Below are 17922 nucleotides of genomic sequence, written 5' to 3'. Positions count from 1 at the left end.
TGCACCACAAAGAAGACCCCGAACCTCTGATCTTTTGTGCATTCCTGTCCTCGCCTGTTTTGGGGGCGTAATGTTTTGTCATTATTACAAGTCATGTACCCGGTTTAGGGGTTACCGTGCGGCGACGGATTGCACTCTTTTCTTTACTTTGTAACTTGGGGGAGGGAGGAATGATACCATGCTCGGTCTGAGAGAGCGGATGGGAATGGATGGATGGTATATAGGTGGGTGGAAAGCTGGACTGGACTGGAGTATGGAGATGAATAGACTTTTTTATGTATATACTGACTGTTTCTTTGATGCAATCTTCGCATTGCTTGGATGTTGCTGACTATGGTGTGTCGGGATGTTTTTTCCACCTGAACGCATTGTTTGGCACTTTCACGTGGCAACGCGCGCTAGCGCTGCGGCGCGAATCCACGGCGGTAATCACGACCCCGGGGCTGAGGCCGCACCTGCGCCGCGCTCATCACGTCTCATCCTCACCTTCATCGCTGCGGGTCTCTCGCAGCCACAGACGCTGCTGGACCTTGTCCCAGCACACCCGACATCTGCTGTTCTACCCGCTCGTTTCTGTCTTCAGCCCGCGGCCGTCTCCAAGATGGCGATCGCCAAAGCGCTTCCTAAACTCAAAGTCGAAGTGTTCGTCAAGAACGCTCCGCTTGAAGAGCACGTCGACGACGATGATCAAACTTCGGATAACGAGGTCACTAAATTCATCGAAGCTTCGTCTGGTGACAACTTCGAAGTCAAATACTGCTTCTCTCCTGGATTCAGTATCCGCCACAGTATTCTTGTGGAACTGGACATCGACGGGGAATATGCAGCTGGTAGTGTCTTCAACCCTGGCAGTTCAGTTCGCTGGGATAATGCGTATACGTTCAAGGGATCGCGCGGATTCGAAGATGGCGAATACTATTTAAGGAAGTTCTGCTTCTCGCAGCTCGAAATTAATGGTTCCGTCTCTCAGTTTCTTGAGTCAGCTACTTGCTAACTTTTACTTCAGACGACGGTGATACACGCACATTCAAGGACTCACTGAAGAAGAAGCTCCATAGGGTGGGTGTTATATCTGTGCGCTTCTATTGGGCGACAGCTGGCGCAACATACAAAACCCCGGTCACAGTACGGCAGGACAAGAATCTCGGTGTTGTGCCAGAGAAAGCCCTCAAAGGCAGTGCGCTATCCCATCAGGCTAGGTCAGCGAGCGTCTTCCCCGATACTCACAAATACTTATACTGTGATTAGCTACGGCGCGCGAGAAGTCATGCAGGCGTACAGCACGATTGAAACCACGAAGATCGACGAAACGCCGTTTGCAGAGTTCACTTTTAAGTATCGCTCGAGAGGTGTGTGAGCTCTTCGTGGTCGCCGTATCTCTACTAATGCCGATGTCATTTAGCTGCTCTCAAATCCCTCCTCGTCATCCCACGAACCCCTAGCCCGGTACCGCTCGAAGAACGCGATGTCAACACTCTTACTTTGGAAGAATCACGCGAGCTCATTCGTCTCCAGCGTGAGCAGAGGGACGCCGCTCCAGTCATCAAGCGAGAGCGTATCAAGCGGGAACGAAGCAGCACCATTATCAGAGAGGACCGTGAGGACGACGACGATGTCACTTTCGTTTCCGCCAAGCGCAGACGTCTCCCCGTTACTCTCGATGAGAATGGTGCCGAGATCATCGATCTGACATAGGGATAGATCGGTGCCTATACCATGGTCCTGGCAGAGTTTTTGGCTTTTCTCTTCGTTCTTTTCGAAGGCTCTCTAGCTTTCTGCGGCGCTGTTCTAGTTTCTGGCGTATAGATAAGGCGTAACGGATTGACTCTAGCGCAAAACACCGCGGAGTGGTCTTATCGTAGTCACCTTGAGTACAAGCAAGGCTTAGTACGAATTTCCTCATTCCAGCGTCTTTCTCAGTTATTTTGTGGGCTTATATATTGGTCGCCTCTCTCACCTGAGCAACTGTGAGCCTCAAGTGAGCGCGATCCTTGTGGCTGGTCCCTCTAATCGTTCCCTAGCGACATTGTCTACTCAGTCTCTCGCGGCTTCTTCTCTTCTCTCTTCATTCCATCGCAATGGCCATCGCAACGGGTATCCCTGGTTTTGAAGTCACTATCGAGGTCGACGCGGCAGCACTACCGGAACACCAACATGGGATCATCGACGACGATGAGGTTGCAACCTCTACATCTAGGTATATTGAAGCGCCATCAGCCGCCAACTTCTCCATCCGCTATTTGTTTCGTCCACCTTTCACCCCACCCTCGGCAGTACAGATGGATGTGCTGCTAGACGGTAACTATGTGCAAGCTCCGTTCGTCGAATGGGGTGGGAAGGAAGAGTGCGAGGGATACCTTTGCTCACGATCCACTTCATCGACTGGCGGACACAGCTTTACTCAGGGCTTCCACTTTGCTGAGCTGAGGACCGGTGAGTCCTGGTGTCTCAATATTCGTCCTAATGGCCGCTGACAAAGCTTAGATGAGACCAACATTCCCATGACCAAGGACCTCGCGGATCGACTGTCACCCATCGGCCGCATTGTGCTTTACTTCTATTTCATCGAGCATCTGGAAGCAGTGAGACCGACAGAAGTACCTCAGCTTGCTAGTAACAAGTTTGATGTTCTCAGCGAGAAGGCATTACACAAGGCGGCTGCGATGCAGGGCGATCAACTGTCTCATCAGACTAGGTATGTGCTTTCCCCCACATTACGAGGAAGGTGATCGCTTACATAGCCATCAGTCTGACTGCACCCGAGCAACGTGATACCATCACTTACAACGAAGTCAAGACGACTGAAAACGAGCCTTTCGCAACGTTCACCTTCTACTATAGGTCGACCGGTCAGTCACACGCATACATAGTTAATTCGCGATGATAGCTGACAGTCACTCAGATGCGCTCAAGTCTATCGGCGTCATCCCGCGTACCCCAAGCCCATCCCCGGAGCCAGAATCAGAGGCCGAAGACAAAGATCCAGCAGACATGACCGAGGACGAATTGAGGGCGGTGGTTATACGTATGCGCGTAAGTCGCACCACACCTTCAAAGCATGCGATTCATGTGTCTTTGACTGACCCTCAAACAGGAGAAGGACCAGAAAGCGATCACCATCAAGCGCGAACGCGAGGAAGAGCGAGAAGACAGTGAGGATACCTTAGTTGGTGATGAAGTCGAGTGGGTTGGTAGCCAGCCGGCACATCCGATCGCGAAGAAAACACGTCGCGCTCCGGGTCCTGATGATGAGGTCGTGGCTCTGGATGATTGAGCGCATCCTTCATGCAAGTCGAAGGGCTGGTACATTAAGCAAGTTTGAGAAACTCGCGTACTTCTGGCGTAAGCACCTGGGCACGATCGCTTGATCGTCATCCTTCGTGGCAATGCTGGTAGCATTATCGGACGATTTTTTATTTCGTATTCATCTATTCATGCGTATTTTAACATTCTGCTTTTTCATTCTACTCCCTTCGTTCGTCTGGGGCGGTAAAATCTGCACCAAATCTGAGGTTACTTGAAGGGAAGGAGCCACCAACGCAACAGCCACGTTCACCTCTCGCACTGGAGCGCGCGACTTTCGTGACGCGTCGGCGCCGAGAACTCTTGGGCCAACGTCTCTCACCTTCCAATACTCGCCTTCACCTCGGCTTCTGCGCTCTAGCACCGACATCTTCAGTCGAGGTGAAGTCTTCTTATCAGAACACACCTTCAGCATATTGTACACGTCGTAGACCTATCGCGGCTTCCTCTTACCCTCATCGCTTACCTTCATACCGCACTACAATCGCACCTTCCCCAATGGCAGTCGTCGATGAGGCCCCCGGGCTCGAAGTTCATGTCCAAGCGGATGGCCACCCGCTTCGCGAGTACACCGACCGCCACACCACCGTATCGGAAGCTATCTCCGAAAGCTACATAGAAGCAAAGTCAGACTCAACATTCGAAATTCACTACTCTTTCAAGGCGCCATTCCCCGTCGACCGCCCTGTGTCTATGATTGTCACCATCGATGGCAAGGATGTTGATGAGCCGCTTATTCGCCCCGACGAGCTGTACGACGCAAACGGTCACGTCAGCTCTGGACCGATATCGAACGATGGTAAGGACTGGTTTACGCAGCACTATCGCTTTTCGCCGCTTGATATCAGTAAGTCATCTTCATCCCTACAGAATAAGCACATGCTGAGAGAGGTGCAGGAGAGTACAGCGAGGGACGCATCTCAGAAGACCTACAGAGCAAACTACAGCCTATAGGTATCATTACCTGCGAGTTCTACTTCCTCGACAACGCAAGACGCAATCCGAAGATGGTCTTTGTACAGAAGGAGTTGGAGAAGCTGGATACGGTCAATGAGAAAGCTATCAAGGGCGAGTCGCTGTCGCATCAGGCAGTGTACGTATGACTCGACTTGCATGTTGCAACAAGCTAACGTGATCGCAGTCTTGGAGAGACAGAGCCCACGGAAGAGATTCAGTACTACGATGCAGATTACGCTGATGGCGGAGAACCGTTTGCGACATTCCACTTCTACTATCGCTCACTCGGTAAGCTTCCCAACATTTAAATTCATCGAGCAGACACTAATTATCACGTCGTAGCTGCACTCAAAGACCTTCACATAATCGAGCGTACGCTTGATCCAGTCGACGTTCTCGACAGCGATGATATGGTGCTCGGGCAGTTGAACAGGGAACAACTAGAGTCTATCGTCCGCCGCTTCAGAGTACGACACTTCTCACAGCATATCAAGAACCTCATTGACACCTACTAGGACCAAGAAGAGACCCGTGTACGCATGAAGCGCGAGCTTTCCGATACCTCCACCGTGGCAGGCGACGACCACAACGTCGATAGTCGAATTATAGCTTGCGACGACGACTTCATCGAGATAAGTTCGGTTGATCTGCGCAAAAAGAGAAAGCTTGAACGTGTCAGACAGATGCCAAGCGATGAAACTGAAGTCATTGTATTGGACTGAGACCGGAGAATGGACAGCGCGGAGGCCGACATGGCAGTCATTTAGGAAGTTTTCGCGAGATCAAGCTGCAATCTATGCTAAATTCACCGGTCTAGATATCAATGTAGGCGTCTTCATGTCACTCAGAACATTCGCATTGGTCGTGAATGATGAGTGTCAATGTCCAGCCAGATTCAATAACGCTGTAGCATTACACAGTATAAATTCGACAAAGAGGCCACGACCGCCCTCCAAGGCCCAGTAAGAAAGCATTGGAGTGCACAGCGAATGTTCTGAACACATAAAGTTCCCACCACGTCAGCGATACTAAAAGATTTTGTACAGTAGCAGGTTTAAAACAACCGCATAAATGGCAACCCCATACATTGACATACCGGCCAGCGGGTCTGCCAGCATACCCACCAACACAGAATTCAACATCCCACGTCTAGACCACCTCATGCTCCCCACAATTCAGAACGGCTATCAAAACCGCCTCTTCACAGCCGTCGACCTAACTTCAGCCTGTCTAACTAGAATTCGTGAAACAAATCCCACGTTCCACGCCGTAGCAGAGATAAACCCCGACGCTACATCACTCGCCCAACACCTTGATGCCGAGCGCCTCTCTAAAGGCCCCCTCGGCCCCCTCCACGGCATACCCATTCTGCTAAAAGACAACATACCCACTCTCGACGCTACATCAACAACATGCGGCAGCATGGCATTAGTGGGTGCCAAGCCGTCGTGCGAAGCCGACGTCGTAAGCGCAATGCGAAAAGCAGGAATGGTAATCTTGGGCAAAGGAAACATGGCCGAGTGGGCTGGTTTCCGCTCCACGAGTGGGTGTTCGGGCTGGAGTGGAAGAGGAGGCCAAACAACGGGTATATACTATCCTGGCATGAAAGCGAGTGGGAGTTCGGGGGGTTGCGCGGTGGCTGTTGCGCTGGGGATGTGTTTTGCAGCGCTGGGAACGGAGACGTGCTACTCGATTGTCTCTCCGGCGGAGAAATCAGGTATCGTAGGCTTCAAGCCGACGCGTAATTTGCTCTCCTCCGAAGGTCTTATTCATGCGTCTAAGAGACTGGATACCGTTGGTGTGCTCACACGAACAGTCTCAGATGCTGCACTCCTCCTCATCGGTCTGGTTCAACACAGCGACCACCTGCCTGCCCAAACGAAACAAAAAATAGTGCAAGATCTCAGCACTGCAAATTCAATTCCCCACCTCCATGGCGTCCGAATCGGCATCCCCAGTTCTCTCAGCGACATGCAACACCTACCTGCCTGTAAGAAGACAGCCTTCGAAAGAACACTCAAACTGTTAGAAAGCGCTGGCGCAACCATCGTCCACAACGTCACCGTCACCGGCGCAAAGGGCTGGGAGGCTCTTCCGCAAGAAGCAAAAGACATCGTTTTGACTACCGATATGAAGGTCGCAATAAACGACTACCTCTCCTCCCTCGCCACAAACCCGCATAACGTGCGTAACCTCGAAGACCTCATCGCGTTCACAAAAGGACACCCAGCGGAGCAGCACCCACAGCGGAACGTCGAGGGTTTGGAGAGGGCGCAGGCTTCCGATCCGAACGATATGCTCTACGAGAACATGCTGGCGAGAGACGAGTACTACACAGGTGAAGGCGGTATCGACGCTGCGTTGTGTAGGAAGTGTTGCGATGTCATGCTCGTGCCTACGTTGAGTGTTACCATGCAGAGCTTTGCTGCGAAAGCGGGCAGTCCGGTTATGAGTGTGCCTATGGGTGTTTTTCCGCGAGATACGCCTGTGGAGGAGGACGCGAGGAATGGGTTGGTTAATGTGGCGCCTGGGATACCGTTTTCGGCGTATATCTTTGGGCGAGCGACGAAGGATGAGGATGTGGTTAGAGTGGGGCGTGTGCTAGAGCGGTTGACGAATGTTAGGGAGACGCTGGTGCCGTATGTAGATTTGGAGGCTGGGGCTGGGGTCGCTGCGGCGCCTTAAGCTCTGACTGTCAGAGAAGAGGTCTCGAGACTGTATAGGGATGACACGGTAGAATGGGGGCATATAAGGACACCAAGAAGAGTACCGACGATGGTAGTATGGGGAATCGATTCAAGATAAGACTCTCAGTATCCGATGCTATGCTAGTGAACATGAACCCGGGCGGTAGATGAGCCTGCTTGTAGTTCACGGTACTGTTCCAGTGAAAACATTGTATCCAGTTGACGCTCCGTATTCAGCATTTCATGCGCGCTGCCTGCTGTACGATGCCATGATGTGCCTTTGAAGTGTCCTCAGTCGAGCGAGATGACTTCGTCGGTGCTGGTGGGGAAGCAGCGTCGCTTCGCGGGTCGCTCCTCTACCATCTCCACGTCTTCGTAGTCATGGTCGTCATCGGGGTGGTCGCGCTTGCGAGACTGGGTCTCCTCGTGCTTGAGCTGCGGTGTTCTGTAAGCTTGCGTCTTGACAAGATGTAACGAACAAGACTTACGTAGATCTTCTGCACCTTCTCCTCCGACAGATCTTTCTTGAAGGGCTCTGGGCTAGGTGTGCGGGGGATTATGGACAGGTACTTGAGAGCTTCCTTTGACCGGTATCGGAACTCGATCTCAGCAAGAGGGCGGGAAGGGCTGTCGACATAGTCTGCGTCCATGAAAGTAACGGGTGCAATGCGGTGCAGCGGGTCGAGGCTTTCAGAACTGTTAGCGCTTTGCGGTGAGGAGGTTATGCTATACATACGTTGTCTTGTGCGAGACGGACGAGCCTTTCAGTGCCTTCTCGGGGACCTCGTCGTACTCTCGCATGGACGGCACGTCCTTCCACGCGCGGGCAAAGCGTACGTTAGTGACCCGGTGAAAGGTGATCGAGATGTTGCCAGTCCATTTCAGCTGCTTCCAAAGCGCGTGGTCAATCTCGTAGTTGTCATCATCTGGATCTGTTAGCGGCATGGCACCAATGCGCACTGGCTAGACTTACGGGTGTTGAGATCAGCGAAGCGGAAGCGCTGGCCGAGGTACTTGTGGCCGATGAGCGCGCTGCTGTCGTTGACCTGTCTTGTGATGCCGTAGAGGTTGTACTTGTGCCTCTCGAAGATGAACTTGCGCATGTCAACACCGTCGATGTTGACAATGACCTTGATGGAGTGGCGGTCGAAGACGTAGCCGGGGATGAAGAATCGGACGCCAAACTGCTCGCCCGCTTCAGCCTCGATGTAGACTACCTTGGACTCGGAATTAGCATCTTCTCGGTCAGCATGTTCTTTGACGGGGCGACCGTCCACGAGGACGGCCGCCTCGAGTTTGGGGAAGAGGGGATGAGGGGCCATGACGAGAGGTTCGGCTGTGGTGAAGAGGAGTCAGAAGAAAAACTCTACCTAAGTCGCGCCCTGCCTACAAACAAACGGTGTTGCTGGGGAAGGAGCAGTGAGTACGTAAGCAGCCACGTGCTTCATGCCCAAGAGGAAGGCACGACGCGACACTGGCCTCACCATCTTCACCGCTCACCTCATCTATCTGTTTGACCATTCATCCGGTTAACGTGTAGCTTACAAGCGCCGCTCCCCTTTCACTGAACGTCACACCAAAGTTCACTCTGAAGGTATACAGTGCCTTTCCATCTCTTACAGGAACATTTGTAGCGTAGCGTATACCTCCAGGGTACACTTTTGATATGCATAAACCAAATCGTATAAGCGTCTGTGTATGACCAGGGTATATTATGATATAAGGAACCCACAGTGTATAAGCGTATGTATATCTCAACAGCCATTCTGACAGGAGACTGCGCGAGACGCTGACGTCATGTAGCCGCCTCTCCCGTCTTAGATGCTGTTGTCCGCTACAAAAGAATGTTCCCAGGCCGTAGCCGAAACTCCAATGATGCAACGCTTGAGTGAGAATGAATAGTAAAAGAACGTGTCATGAAGTCTCGTAATCATATCGTAAGTGGCGAACGGGTAATAGGATGTTAGCTGCTTTCCTCCATCTTTTCCTCCGGTACTGGTTCGTTCAGTCGTGCTTGTCGTGACTTTCTTCGGAGGAATGCTTGCAGAGAGAACATCACCAGCAATATCAGCGCGTTAACGGTCATTACGATCTGCAACCACTTGACGGTAACCTGTGATGATATTAGTGAGTCGTGTCGCAACGTAGTTATTTGTGACTGACCGCCTCGGCACATGCTACGCTGGCATTTTCACGGTCTCCCCTCGGGATAAAGCCCGGTTGGTAATTGCAGGTTGCCATCTCGCGCGTGCAGTACACGTTGGTGTTCATCTGACCACTCATCATGAGCCTTTCGGAAGTGCAGCCCCACTTATCGTCGCCTCGCTCGGTGTAGTGAAGCACGACAGCTGCGATAGCCGTGGCAGAACCAGCAATAGTGGTGACAACAATGCTGAGCATCCAGAAGCGACGCGTGCTCTACTGGAAATCAATGTGAGTGCTTCGGCTTGAGGTCGTTAACACATACGCTATTGTATTGCGAGTCCATGTCTGGTTTGCGCAGAGTACTCCAAGCAATAAGAGCCACCACGGCTGCCGTAAGGTTCAAACATCCGGAGACAATGGTCGCATCTGTCGGCGACTCTCTGAAGTAGACAATCGTGTCATCGACGACATATTGTTGCAGCCGGTCATTGAACTCGCTTGTTACTACTTTGAGACCTCGAGGAATAACCCAGTCTGTAAGGATCCAGTAATGCGTTGTCAACGCCACCGAGACTACCGAGAGAAGGAGAAAGATAATCGACGGAACGAGGGCGAATTTGAGGATATTGTCATATCGTAGCATGTTGTCGTTTGAGAGTCGGTCCTACACCGGGGAAGGACGCTGAAAGTGATCGCCGGATTCCAGAAAGCGGAATGGCAGCCCGTAAAGACATGGGCGTGGCCCTACCTAAAATAAGGCGCGACGCTCGTCCGTTCCCTGCTGCGCCGTTCCAACTACCAGCGCGGATGTCTAAAAGCTTGTCCGGGGCTCGGCGCTCATCATGACCCGCCTTTGGCACCGCCATGTCGGACAGTATTAGGCTGCGCTATGCGTGATCGACGTGACAATAGCAATACTTAGAACGACTGGATATTATGAGCCTTGCCGTCGCACGATTATCTTTTCAGAGGCCCTCGCCGCCTGCGCCGTGAAGAGTGCCTGATGTATCTGCCGTGTCTGTATAGCGTCCCAGCCACTCGCGCCACGGGACTCACCGCATAATCGGCAGTGACTCCGAGACCTCTGACAACTGAAGAGACGCGCTGCATGTCCGCGCCGCTGGTCGCCTGGCTGGGCGTAAAGAAGATTCGACTATGATTGGCAATGTTCCCATGGACGCAGCTCTAGTTGGAGTTGAACAACGTCATCATAGCCCCGTGAGGGAGCGAGCCGAGTTCCGTGGATGGTATTGCCAAGACTCACGTACTTGCTGATTTGCCGGCCTATCCGACACCATGGCCCATTGCGCACATACATCACCACTTTTGGCTCAACGTTAAATGCAGGTACGCAGCGGGGAAACTGGGGTTGGGAGGTTGGCACGACCAGCCTCGAGATATTTGCATAGTTGATGACGCAGTGAGTGCACGTGCTTCATGGTCTAGACGGCGCTACATCCACGCGCCAACACCATCTTTTGCACTTGCATCATTTCATTACTTCCACAGAATGCGTTTTAGTGACAGGTGTCTCACATTACAGTGAACATGACATTGATCGCACATATTGAGTACCTTTTACATCCTGAGGTCGGTATCGTCGACCCACGGGTCCTGGAACCCACTTGCCCCGAACAATCAATCTCGCCGGACTTGACACACAACACAGCCACCCCTTACCACTCGAGCTTTCCTCCGCTAGCAGGATTATGACCAAGCAACCACAAAATCTCGGTCTAGGCTCCTTGACGAACCGATTACTTCCACCCTCGAATATGCTCTTTCATCTCAACCCTCTTTCACGAGCCGGATTTCGAAGACGTGCGTTCTTCACAACGATGTCAATTCGCACTTGATTCGACCACCTGAATAGTGACACACGGCATCTCCCTCGAAAAATGACAACGTATTCCCCGGAGTAAGATCTGCGAACTCTTTTCATATTGCGGGTCAACAAGCACCCGCACATGCCGTAGCGATTGGAGCAACTCCCAATCAGCTTTGTCTATGTGCTCTATGAGACTGAGCATACAACCTGGCATGGCCAACAGCGAGGTCATGAGCTTCAGGTTGTGAGCTCCCACAATCTTTACAAGCCTATCCCAGAACCAACAAGAGGTGATATCGAAGGTACAAGTACTGATGAAGACGGAAAAGGCTTCATACTTGATCTGACGTGACACGTAGAGTAGAGCTGCAGATTTAGGTGGGGGTCGCCGAGGAGTGCCAGTGGGTTCGTATAGCGAGATGTGGACGGTGGAATCGGTGAATGTGTACTCGTAGATCTTGACTCGAAGCTCTACTGGGAGCTTCAAGAGCGGGGACATCAACTGGTTGCGTCTAGCACTTCTGTAGTGTTAGCAGTTGGATAGGTATGTTTGCGGCATATCTTACATGATGTTGCACTCTTCGCCGTTGCGCAGAAGCGGGACAGACGGGGTACGATGGCCCGTCAATGACATGATATCAGGCCGGTGTTACTAGGTTCCTGTTATATAATTATGGGTCTCGAGTAGAGCTGTTGTGTGGTGAAGGAAGCAAAGCTTGCTCGCAAAGTAGTCGCGTCAAGACATTGATAGCCACAGCTGACCCGCCTCACAATGCCATTTCACGCCAATTGCGAACATCAATTTGGTCTTCACTTTGACCTTCACCTGCGCGTGGAACAAACGCTTAACAGCGCAACGTCGCAGAAAGGTTTCCAGTCACACAACACTGACCAACACGAAAGTCACAAAGAAAGCACAAAGACAAGTTCAACAGTGGAGAGAAAACAAATCTCCAATTCAAAAGGATATATACGAAGTAATAGAAGATATTTACAAGAACAGATGAATCCACACACCTCTAAGCAACAGCTGACTCTATCAGACTCGCTTAGATCTTTCCGTAACCAGCAGACTGCTGGACGTTCTTAGCGCTGGCAGCAGTGCCGGCAGCGGCAATGTTCTTGCCCTTCATGCCAGCAAGGATGCTGGTGTCAGAGCCAGAAAGAGCACCAGAGCTGCCGTAAACGTTGGGCTCGCAGTTGCGGCCCATGGCAGACTTGCAGGCAGCGCCGTTGTTGCCGACAGCGAAGACCTTGCCGGGAAGGCCAGACTGAGCAGCCTCCTTGACATTCTGGAAGACGTTGCCCTCAGCGATGATCTTGGCGCCAGAGTCGGCCTCGAAAGCGTGCTGGGAGTTGGCGTAGAAGTAGTTGTTGACGGCGTGGAGGAGGGTGTTACCAGCAACCTTGGGCGAGCGGCCGGAGGTGTGGTGGATGTAGTTGCCCTTGAGGGTGACCATGTCGTTGGCACCGGTGAAGTACATGCCCCAGTAGTGGTGGCTGTCGCAGGTAGCAGACCAGGCGGTGGCACCGTTGATCTCGTTGTTGGTGATGGAGACCTTGCCGGAAGCAGTGTTACCGAGGACAATATGCTGACGGGCGATCAAGTCGGTGGTGACGTGGTCAATCCAGATCATGTCGGCGCCGTCGACGGTGATGGCATCACCACCCCAGACGTATTGAGGGTTGATCTCAGTAATGCGGATGTTCTGGATGATGATGTTCTTAACGCCGCCAGTCATGCGGAGACCCTTGCCCTTCATAACACCCTTGGTGCCTTGGCCGATGATAGACTTGTTGCTCTTGACGGTGATTCCTAGTACACCGGCCTTGTCGTAGGTGATGCTACCAACCTTGGGAGCGCTGGCCTGGTAATTGTCGCACCATCCGTTCTGGTTGATGGCGATCTGGCAGCCGGAGCCGGTACCCCATGGGCGGCAACCGGAGGAGGTAGCCTTGCCCTCGGTACCAGTGAAGTCGAAGGTCTTGGTGAGGACGATGGTGCGAGGGGAGTTGTCGCCGAGATAGCTGATGAGCTGAGCGGTGCTGGTCGGGTAGACGGGTGCGGCGTTGCCTCCACCAGTTACACCTGGAATGTGTTAGCATAGAGCGGTGATGAATATGGCACCGAATGCTTACCCTTTGCAAAACCCTCAGCAGCGCCCTTGACGGCATCAGCAGCGTTGACGCTGGAAGCGAAAGCCGCGACAACGGCGGCGAAGAGTTGGTACTTCATAGTGAAAAGTTATCGAGTCGAAGATAAAGAATGGATAGCAAACACAGTTTGCTGAAAAGAATGACAGGTGATGAATGAGAGAATGAGAGAATGATGCTAAGAACTGGATGATACGATAGCCGGTGGCTGTCCCGTTCCTTTATATCTCGTAGGATTCTTGGCTGGTGTTTGAAGCACGCCCCACTCACTCTACCTACGGGGGTATGTTCCTTCCGAGCATGCACCTGGACCCTTTGACGCCGTTCATCACCGACGGCAGTGGGTATCGGACAATTCGAATCGCTACTAGAAGCCAGGACGCGCATACCAGTGCCTGGAGCGGGCGGAAAGATACTTCCACCACCAAAGAGTCATGAACATGTCGACAGTGCGTAGTTTGGTGCTCATGCATCCATGGATAGGTTGATTGATGGGCGTTTACAAACAGAATGGCGTTGCGGAAGTAGCTTCGCAACGAGTCTAGTCCCGGCAGTCCCGCTGTTGTCGTTTCATGAACATAACAGGGCAGCCACTAGCTCCACAAAACCGTGCCCGGGCCAGACTCGACGGAAACATATTGATTAAGCTTATCCGACATAAGATGACAGGACTGCCCCTTGCGGGAGGGTAGAAGACCTGGTCTGTGGCTCACGAGGCTGAGCTTTGCGAAATCCCGGGGTTCTGTAGGAGTCATTGTTCCGATAGGTGGAATCTGCAACAGCAACCAGGTTTGTCCGAGAGCGCAAGGCTGACGAGAGATGAAATGTGATGAACAAGAGGAGAAGACAAGACTAATCAAGCATTGCCTGAATCGTTCTTCATCATTGCGAATGTCGTTGGTTGCAGTGGTGACGCGATCAGTTAGCGCTGTCAGCTGTCACGGTTAGCAAGCGCGCCATCCACCAAAGATTCCCGGGTTGGTGGACGCGCAAACTTTCCATCTTTAAGTTTACTTCCCGGCTATAGAACGGGTGGTGGGAGACAACATCGCACGGACGGGTTGTGATGGTGATGGTGTTGAAGCATCGAAGATGGCGGACTGGTGAGGATTGGTCCGATGCGACACTAGCGCGTTTTACTTGCGGTTAGACGCCCACCACGTGGTTCTGCATGACGCCTTTCCCTACTCTCCAGTAGCTAGCCACGACAACGAAATGAAGCGACTCGCAGCCTGAACCTCTCCTCTGCGAGACTGCATAACCCAATTACGCAGCTCAACGTCGACTAATCACTAGATCGTGGTGCTTCCACGCGTTTCCCAGCAGCATGTGGGACCAACCACACAAGAGCAGCCGAAGCCGTCAGAAGCAGAGCAGCTCACACCGTGCAGCACCGAGATATAGTAGCCAAGTCCCGCGTAGTTACCGGGATACCCAGCATTCAGAAAACTACGTCTCGTCGCCCACGAATTCGAGCTCGGACTACGACACCCCACGTCGTGGATACTACGAAGATTTACCCCCCAATCATAGGCGACATGTGAATCGGGCTATGGCATCCGAATACGCTACGCAGACAAGAGAACCAAGGAACGTGTACGATTTCTCACAGCATCACCCAAGGCATCAACCACGACCGTCTGGGCGACCACAGTATCGGGCTCAGTCTTCAGATCCAGACTGCATCGCACAAGATTCTCAGTCTGACGAAGATTACATAGCCACGCCTGAAGTAAAGAAAGATGCTTGGAAAAATCGTGGGTCTCGCTACGATGACCGTTCCACGGACGATTCCCTGGGCAATGGCTCTCCGATCCGCCGCCCTCCTCCAGAGAACTACAGTGATAGTCCCCCCTCAGACTATGCTCCTCATCCCAAAGCCAATTCCGAAGATCGGAGGGTAAAAGCAGGCTGGGGCAATAGTGATTCCTTCAGCCAACCGCCCCGCCTGAACCCTAGGGAACACGAGAACTACCGCGAAGCAAAGCAATTTCTCGACCGCTTCCAACAGCTCCACACTCATACAACGGATCGGTCCGACACCGAATCCTACAGCGATGGTAGCCCAGCGAATCGCATCCCAGTGAATCGCCAAGACAGATTCTCCGGGCGACACCCAGACCCTGAGCAAGATGATGAAGATGACTACGCGCCAAGTCCACACAATTACCGAGAAAGACACCATAGTCAACGCACTCGTTGGAGGAATGGAGAAGAGTCTTACCACCGATTCGAGGAGGATAGCCGCCGCAACCATCGTGAGCCTCGTACAAGGAATCCAGATCCCCGATCTGTCCGGCCCAGTCTACACCGCCCGGGCAGCTCCTTCCATCAGGCCAGCAGCTTCTCAGCTCCTCCTCCTCCTCCAAGACATGTAGACCACTCCCGTCACCGACGCGGTTCAACATACTCAAGCGATGATGACCATGCAACGTACTCCGACCATAGACCTGGCGCCCACACAGCCGCATTGTCAGACATAGCATCTCGACCCAGCTCCTCACACTCCGACCGCCTCTCCCGCGTCCCTACAGCCGTAGACTCAGAAGACTACCACTCGCCACCCCCTGCAGTACCTTCACCACCACCTCTATTCCGACGGCATCGAGATAGCGGAAGCGACTACGCCCCCATGCCCGGCGCCTTCCGAAGCGTGAGTAGGAGTCCAAGTCCCTATGCGCCAGTAAGGGGAGGAAGAAACAGGAGTCCTTACATGCCATCTCCTGTTCGTAGTACACCTGTTAGAAAAGGGAGGGGGATTGGGAGGTATAGGAGTGACAGTGATGATAATGGTGTAGCGGAGGGGAGCGACTATCTTCCTAGTGATAGCGAGGATGATGAGCGGATTAGTGGGGGTGGGAATGGCGTGGCGGAGGGGAGTGACTATGCTTCCAGCGATGATGGGCGGAGTGATGTTTGTGAGAAGGATCCTTGGGGTGCTAGGGTTGCTGGTGTTGAGAGAGCAGGTGCTGGTGGGAGGGCATATGGGAAGATGTGGTGATAACGATGGGAAGGGTGCGCATGAAGATGATGAGATGAAGCTTGACGAAATGATATAAATGTGTAATGACTTGGTAATATGATGGTTCTTTCCTATTTCATTCGCCTGATTGCTGGAATGACACCACTACCACCGTGGTAAGGCTTCATCCATCGCAAACATAACGTATACATATTTGTACACTCGTGCTGCTTCGCCAAGTACATGCTGCTCAACATCCAAGTCAAAGCACCTCAACCTATCATATGATACAACGCCTCCGCTCTCGTCTCGAGTCTATGTCTCTAAGCACTGACCGTCGTTGCCTCCGTAGCATCAGGTACACCCGCCTCGGCCAAGACTTGCTCTGGCTTAAGCTCAGCCGCCGACATGGGTCCCTTCGGCCATGGCTTGCCCCTCGCATCCTGAACACGGATGATCTGGTTCTTCGGTCCAGGAACACAACCTGCAAATACCCAATTAGTATCAATTTACACAAAATCGTACTTCGCAACATACCTTGAACAACCACAATACCATTCGGCTCGTCAACCTGCAACACCCTCAAGTTCTTGACCGTCACACTCTCGTTTCCCATGTTACCCGCCATGCGCTTTCCAGGCAACACGCGCGAACCCGAACCCTGGGAACCTCCCGCAGAACCCATACCACGATGCATGAGCGATTGACCGTGAGAAGCTGGTTGACCACCGAAGCCGTGTCGTTTCATGCCCTGCACAGATTGACCGTTAGCATTCCATCCCAACTAGCATCACCCATCCTCATGAACAGATAGAGATCCAGAACTTACACCAGCGAATCCCATACCCCTACTTATCGCCTTGACATCCACCCATTGTCCCTTTGTAAACCACCCCGCACCCACCATCTCCCCGACACTAACGCCCAATCCCTCCTCATCCTTGACCTTGAACTCAACAACCCATCTCTTGGGACTCACGCCCGCACCCGCAAAATGACCCAACATAGGCCTCGTAACATTCCGCGCTTCTTTCTGCCCAGCCCCGATCTGGACAGCCCAGTACCCGTTTATATCTCTCCGCTTATGCGCCACGACTTCATTGCGGTCGAGTTGCAGAACAGTGCATGCTGTGCGTTTCCCTGTTTCGGGCTCGTAGATGGATGTCATGCCCTTCTTCAAAGCGAGAAGACCAGTTCGCAGGGGCGTGCTGTGGGCTTTTCGCTCGAGCGCTGCCGTTGATGTGCTGGTGAGGGCTTCTCGCGCGGGGTGATGTGCGAAACGGTCGGGTTTGGGACCGAAGGTAGATTTTATGGTTCGGATCGATGTGTATGCGATGGCGGGTCTTGAGGAGATTTGTTGCGCATTTTGCTGGAGGAGGCATCGCGCTGATGTGGGGAGTAGGAAGGACGGCGGTAGTAAGCCCCAATTGAGGGGCGCTTTGGGCGGCATTGTAGTCGTGGTGTTGTTGCGTTGGAGATGCGGCGCTGGCTTGTTCGCCGCGGATATTTTGAGATTCCCGGCCTGAAGCTCAGATTCAGTGCACGGGCCATGCTGCGCACGTGTAGTTCTGTTCACGGCCAGAATCTGAGCTAGGCTCAATGCACGCTAGTAGGTCATGGCGGGGTAGGTAATTGCAGTCATGGAACATGCATGTCTACCCGCGAGCAGGCAAATTCAGCATGTCTGTTCAATGAAGTGCAGTTATTGATTGAAGCGACCGCGTGTAGGAGATGTTATGTTTTTGAGCTTTTAGAGCCATGTCCAGCAGGCACAAGGTACCAAGATACAAGGAGACTATACAAGTCAGATACCACCCGTGCTCAACGTACCACTATATACTGGTTCCTCTCTCCCTTCCATAAATAACAAGAAATTTTAGCAATGG

At 52.6% G+C, this 17922-nt stretch overlaps 8 protein-coding genes across 8 annotated transcripts; 4 read left to right on the top strand and 4 right to left on the bottom strand.

The window, feature by feature from the left end:
* Positions 1-601: 601 nt before the first annotated feature.
* Positions 602-1695, top strand: J4E85_010658 (uncharacterized protein; the record flags this gene model as incomplete). Its single annotated transcript, XM_051474864.1, has 4 exons — positions 602-956; positions 1007-1199; positions 1249-1349; positions 1403-1695. The coding sequence occupies 4 exons, from the start codon at positions 602-604 to the stop codon at positions 1693-1695; spliced, it is 942 nt and encodes a 313-aa protein (XP_051321306.1).
* A 383-nt stretch (positions 1696-2078) lies between these two features.
* On the top strand, positions 2079-3274 carry J4E85_010657 (uncharacterized protein; the record flags this gene model as incomplete). The annotated part of the gene is made up of 5 exons (XM_051474863.1): positions 2079-2433; positions 2485-2695; positions 2749-2849; positions 2903-3033; positions 3095-3274. The coding sequence occupies 5 exons, from the start codon at positions 2079-2081 to the stop codon at positions 3272-3274; spliced, it is 978 nt and encodes a 325-aa protein (XP_051321305.1).
* Positions 3275-3801: 527 nt separating this feature from the next.
* Positions 3802-4982, top strand: J4E85_010656 (uncharacterized protein; the record flags this gene model as incomplete). Its single annotated transcript, XM_051474862.1, has 5 exons — positions 3802-4150; positions 4201-4396; positions 4445-4548; positions 4603-4727; positions 4776-4982. 5 exons carry the CDS (start codon positions 3802-3804, stop codon positions 4980-4982), a joined length of 981 nt encoding a protein of 326 aa, XP_051321304.1.
* A 1249-nt stretch (positions 4983-6231) lies between these two features.
* Positions 6232-6945, top strand: J4E85_010655 (uncharacterized protein; the record flags this gene model as incomplete). Its single annotated transcript, XM_051474861.1, has 1 exon — positions 6232-6945. One exon carries the CDS (start codon positions 6232-6234, stop codon positions 6943-6945), a length of 714 nt encoding a protein of 237 aa, XP_051321303.1.
* A 293-nt stretch (positions 6946-7238) lies between these two features.
* On the bottom strand, positions 7239-8269 carry J4E85_010654 (uncharacterized protein; the record flags this gene model as incomplete). The annotated part of the gene is made up of 4 exons (XM_051474860.1): positions 7239-7382; positions 7436-7634; positions 7684-7873; positions 7921-8269. 4 exons carry the CDS (start codon positions 8267-8269, stop codon positions 7239-7241), a joined length of 882 nt encoding a protein of 293 aa, XP_051321302.1.
* Positions 8270-8910: 641 nt separating this feature from the next.
* On the bottom strand, positions 8911-9735 carry J4E85_010653 (uncharacterized protein; the record flags this gene model as incomplete). The annotated part of the gene is made up of 3 exons (XM_051474859.1): positions 8911-9060; positions 9111-9365; positions 9415-9735. The coding sequence occupies 3 exons, from the start codon at positions 9733-9735 to the stop codon at positions 8911-8913; spliced, it is 726 nt and encodes a 241-aa protein (XP_051321301.1).
* A 2234-nt stretch (positions 9736-11969) lies between these two features.
* J4E85_010652 (uncharacterized protein) lies at positions 11970-13156 on the bottom strand (the record flags this gene model as incomplete). Its single annotated transcript, XM_051474858.1, has 2 exons — positions 11970-13009; positions 13060-13156. The coding sequence occupies 2 exons, from the start codon at positions 13154-13156 to the stop codon at positions 11970-11972; spliced, it is 1137 nt and encodes a 378-aa protein (XP_051321300.1).
* A 3203-nt stretch (positions 13157-16359) lies between these two features.
* J4E85_010651 (uncharacterized protein) lies at positions 16360-17486 on the bottom strand (the record flags this gene model as incomplete). Its single annotated transcript, XM_051474857.1, has 3 exons — positions 16360-16520; positions 16574-16787; positions 16866-17486. The coding sequence occupies 3 exons, from the start codon at positions 17484-17486 to the stop codon at positions 16360-16362; spliced, it is 996 nt and encodes a 331-aa protein (XP_051321299.1).
* Between the last annotated feature and the right edge of the window lie 436 nt (positions 17487-17922).

Source organism: Alternaria conjuncta (assembly GCF_024043145.1).
Source record: "Alternaria conjuncta strain BMP 0040 chromosome Unknown scaffold_25, whole genome shotgun sequence".
NCBI classification, from domain to species: Eukaryota; Fungi; Ascomycota; class Dothideomycetes; order Pleosporales; family Pleosporaceae; genus Alternaria; species Alternaria conjuncta.
The sequence above is the reverse complement of the archived record's forward strand: the minus strand, read 5'-3'. Positions and strand labels throughout refer to the sequence as shown.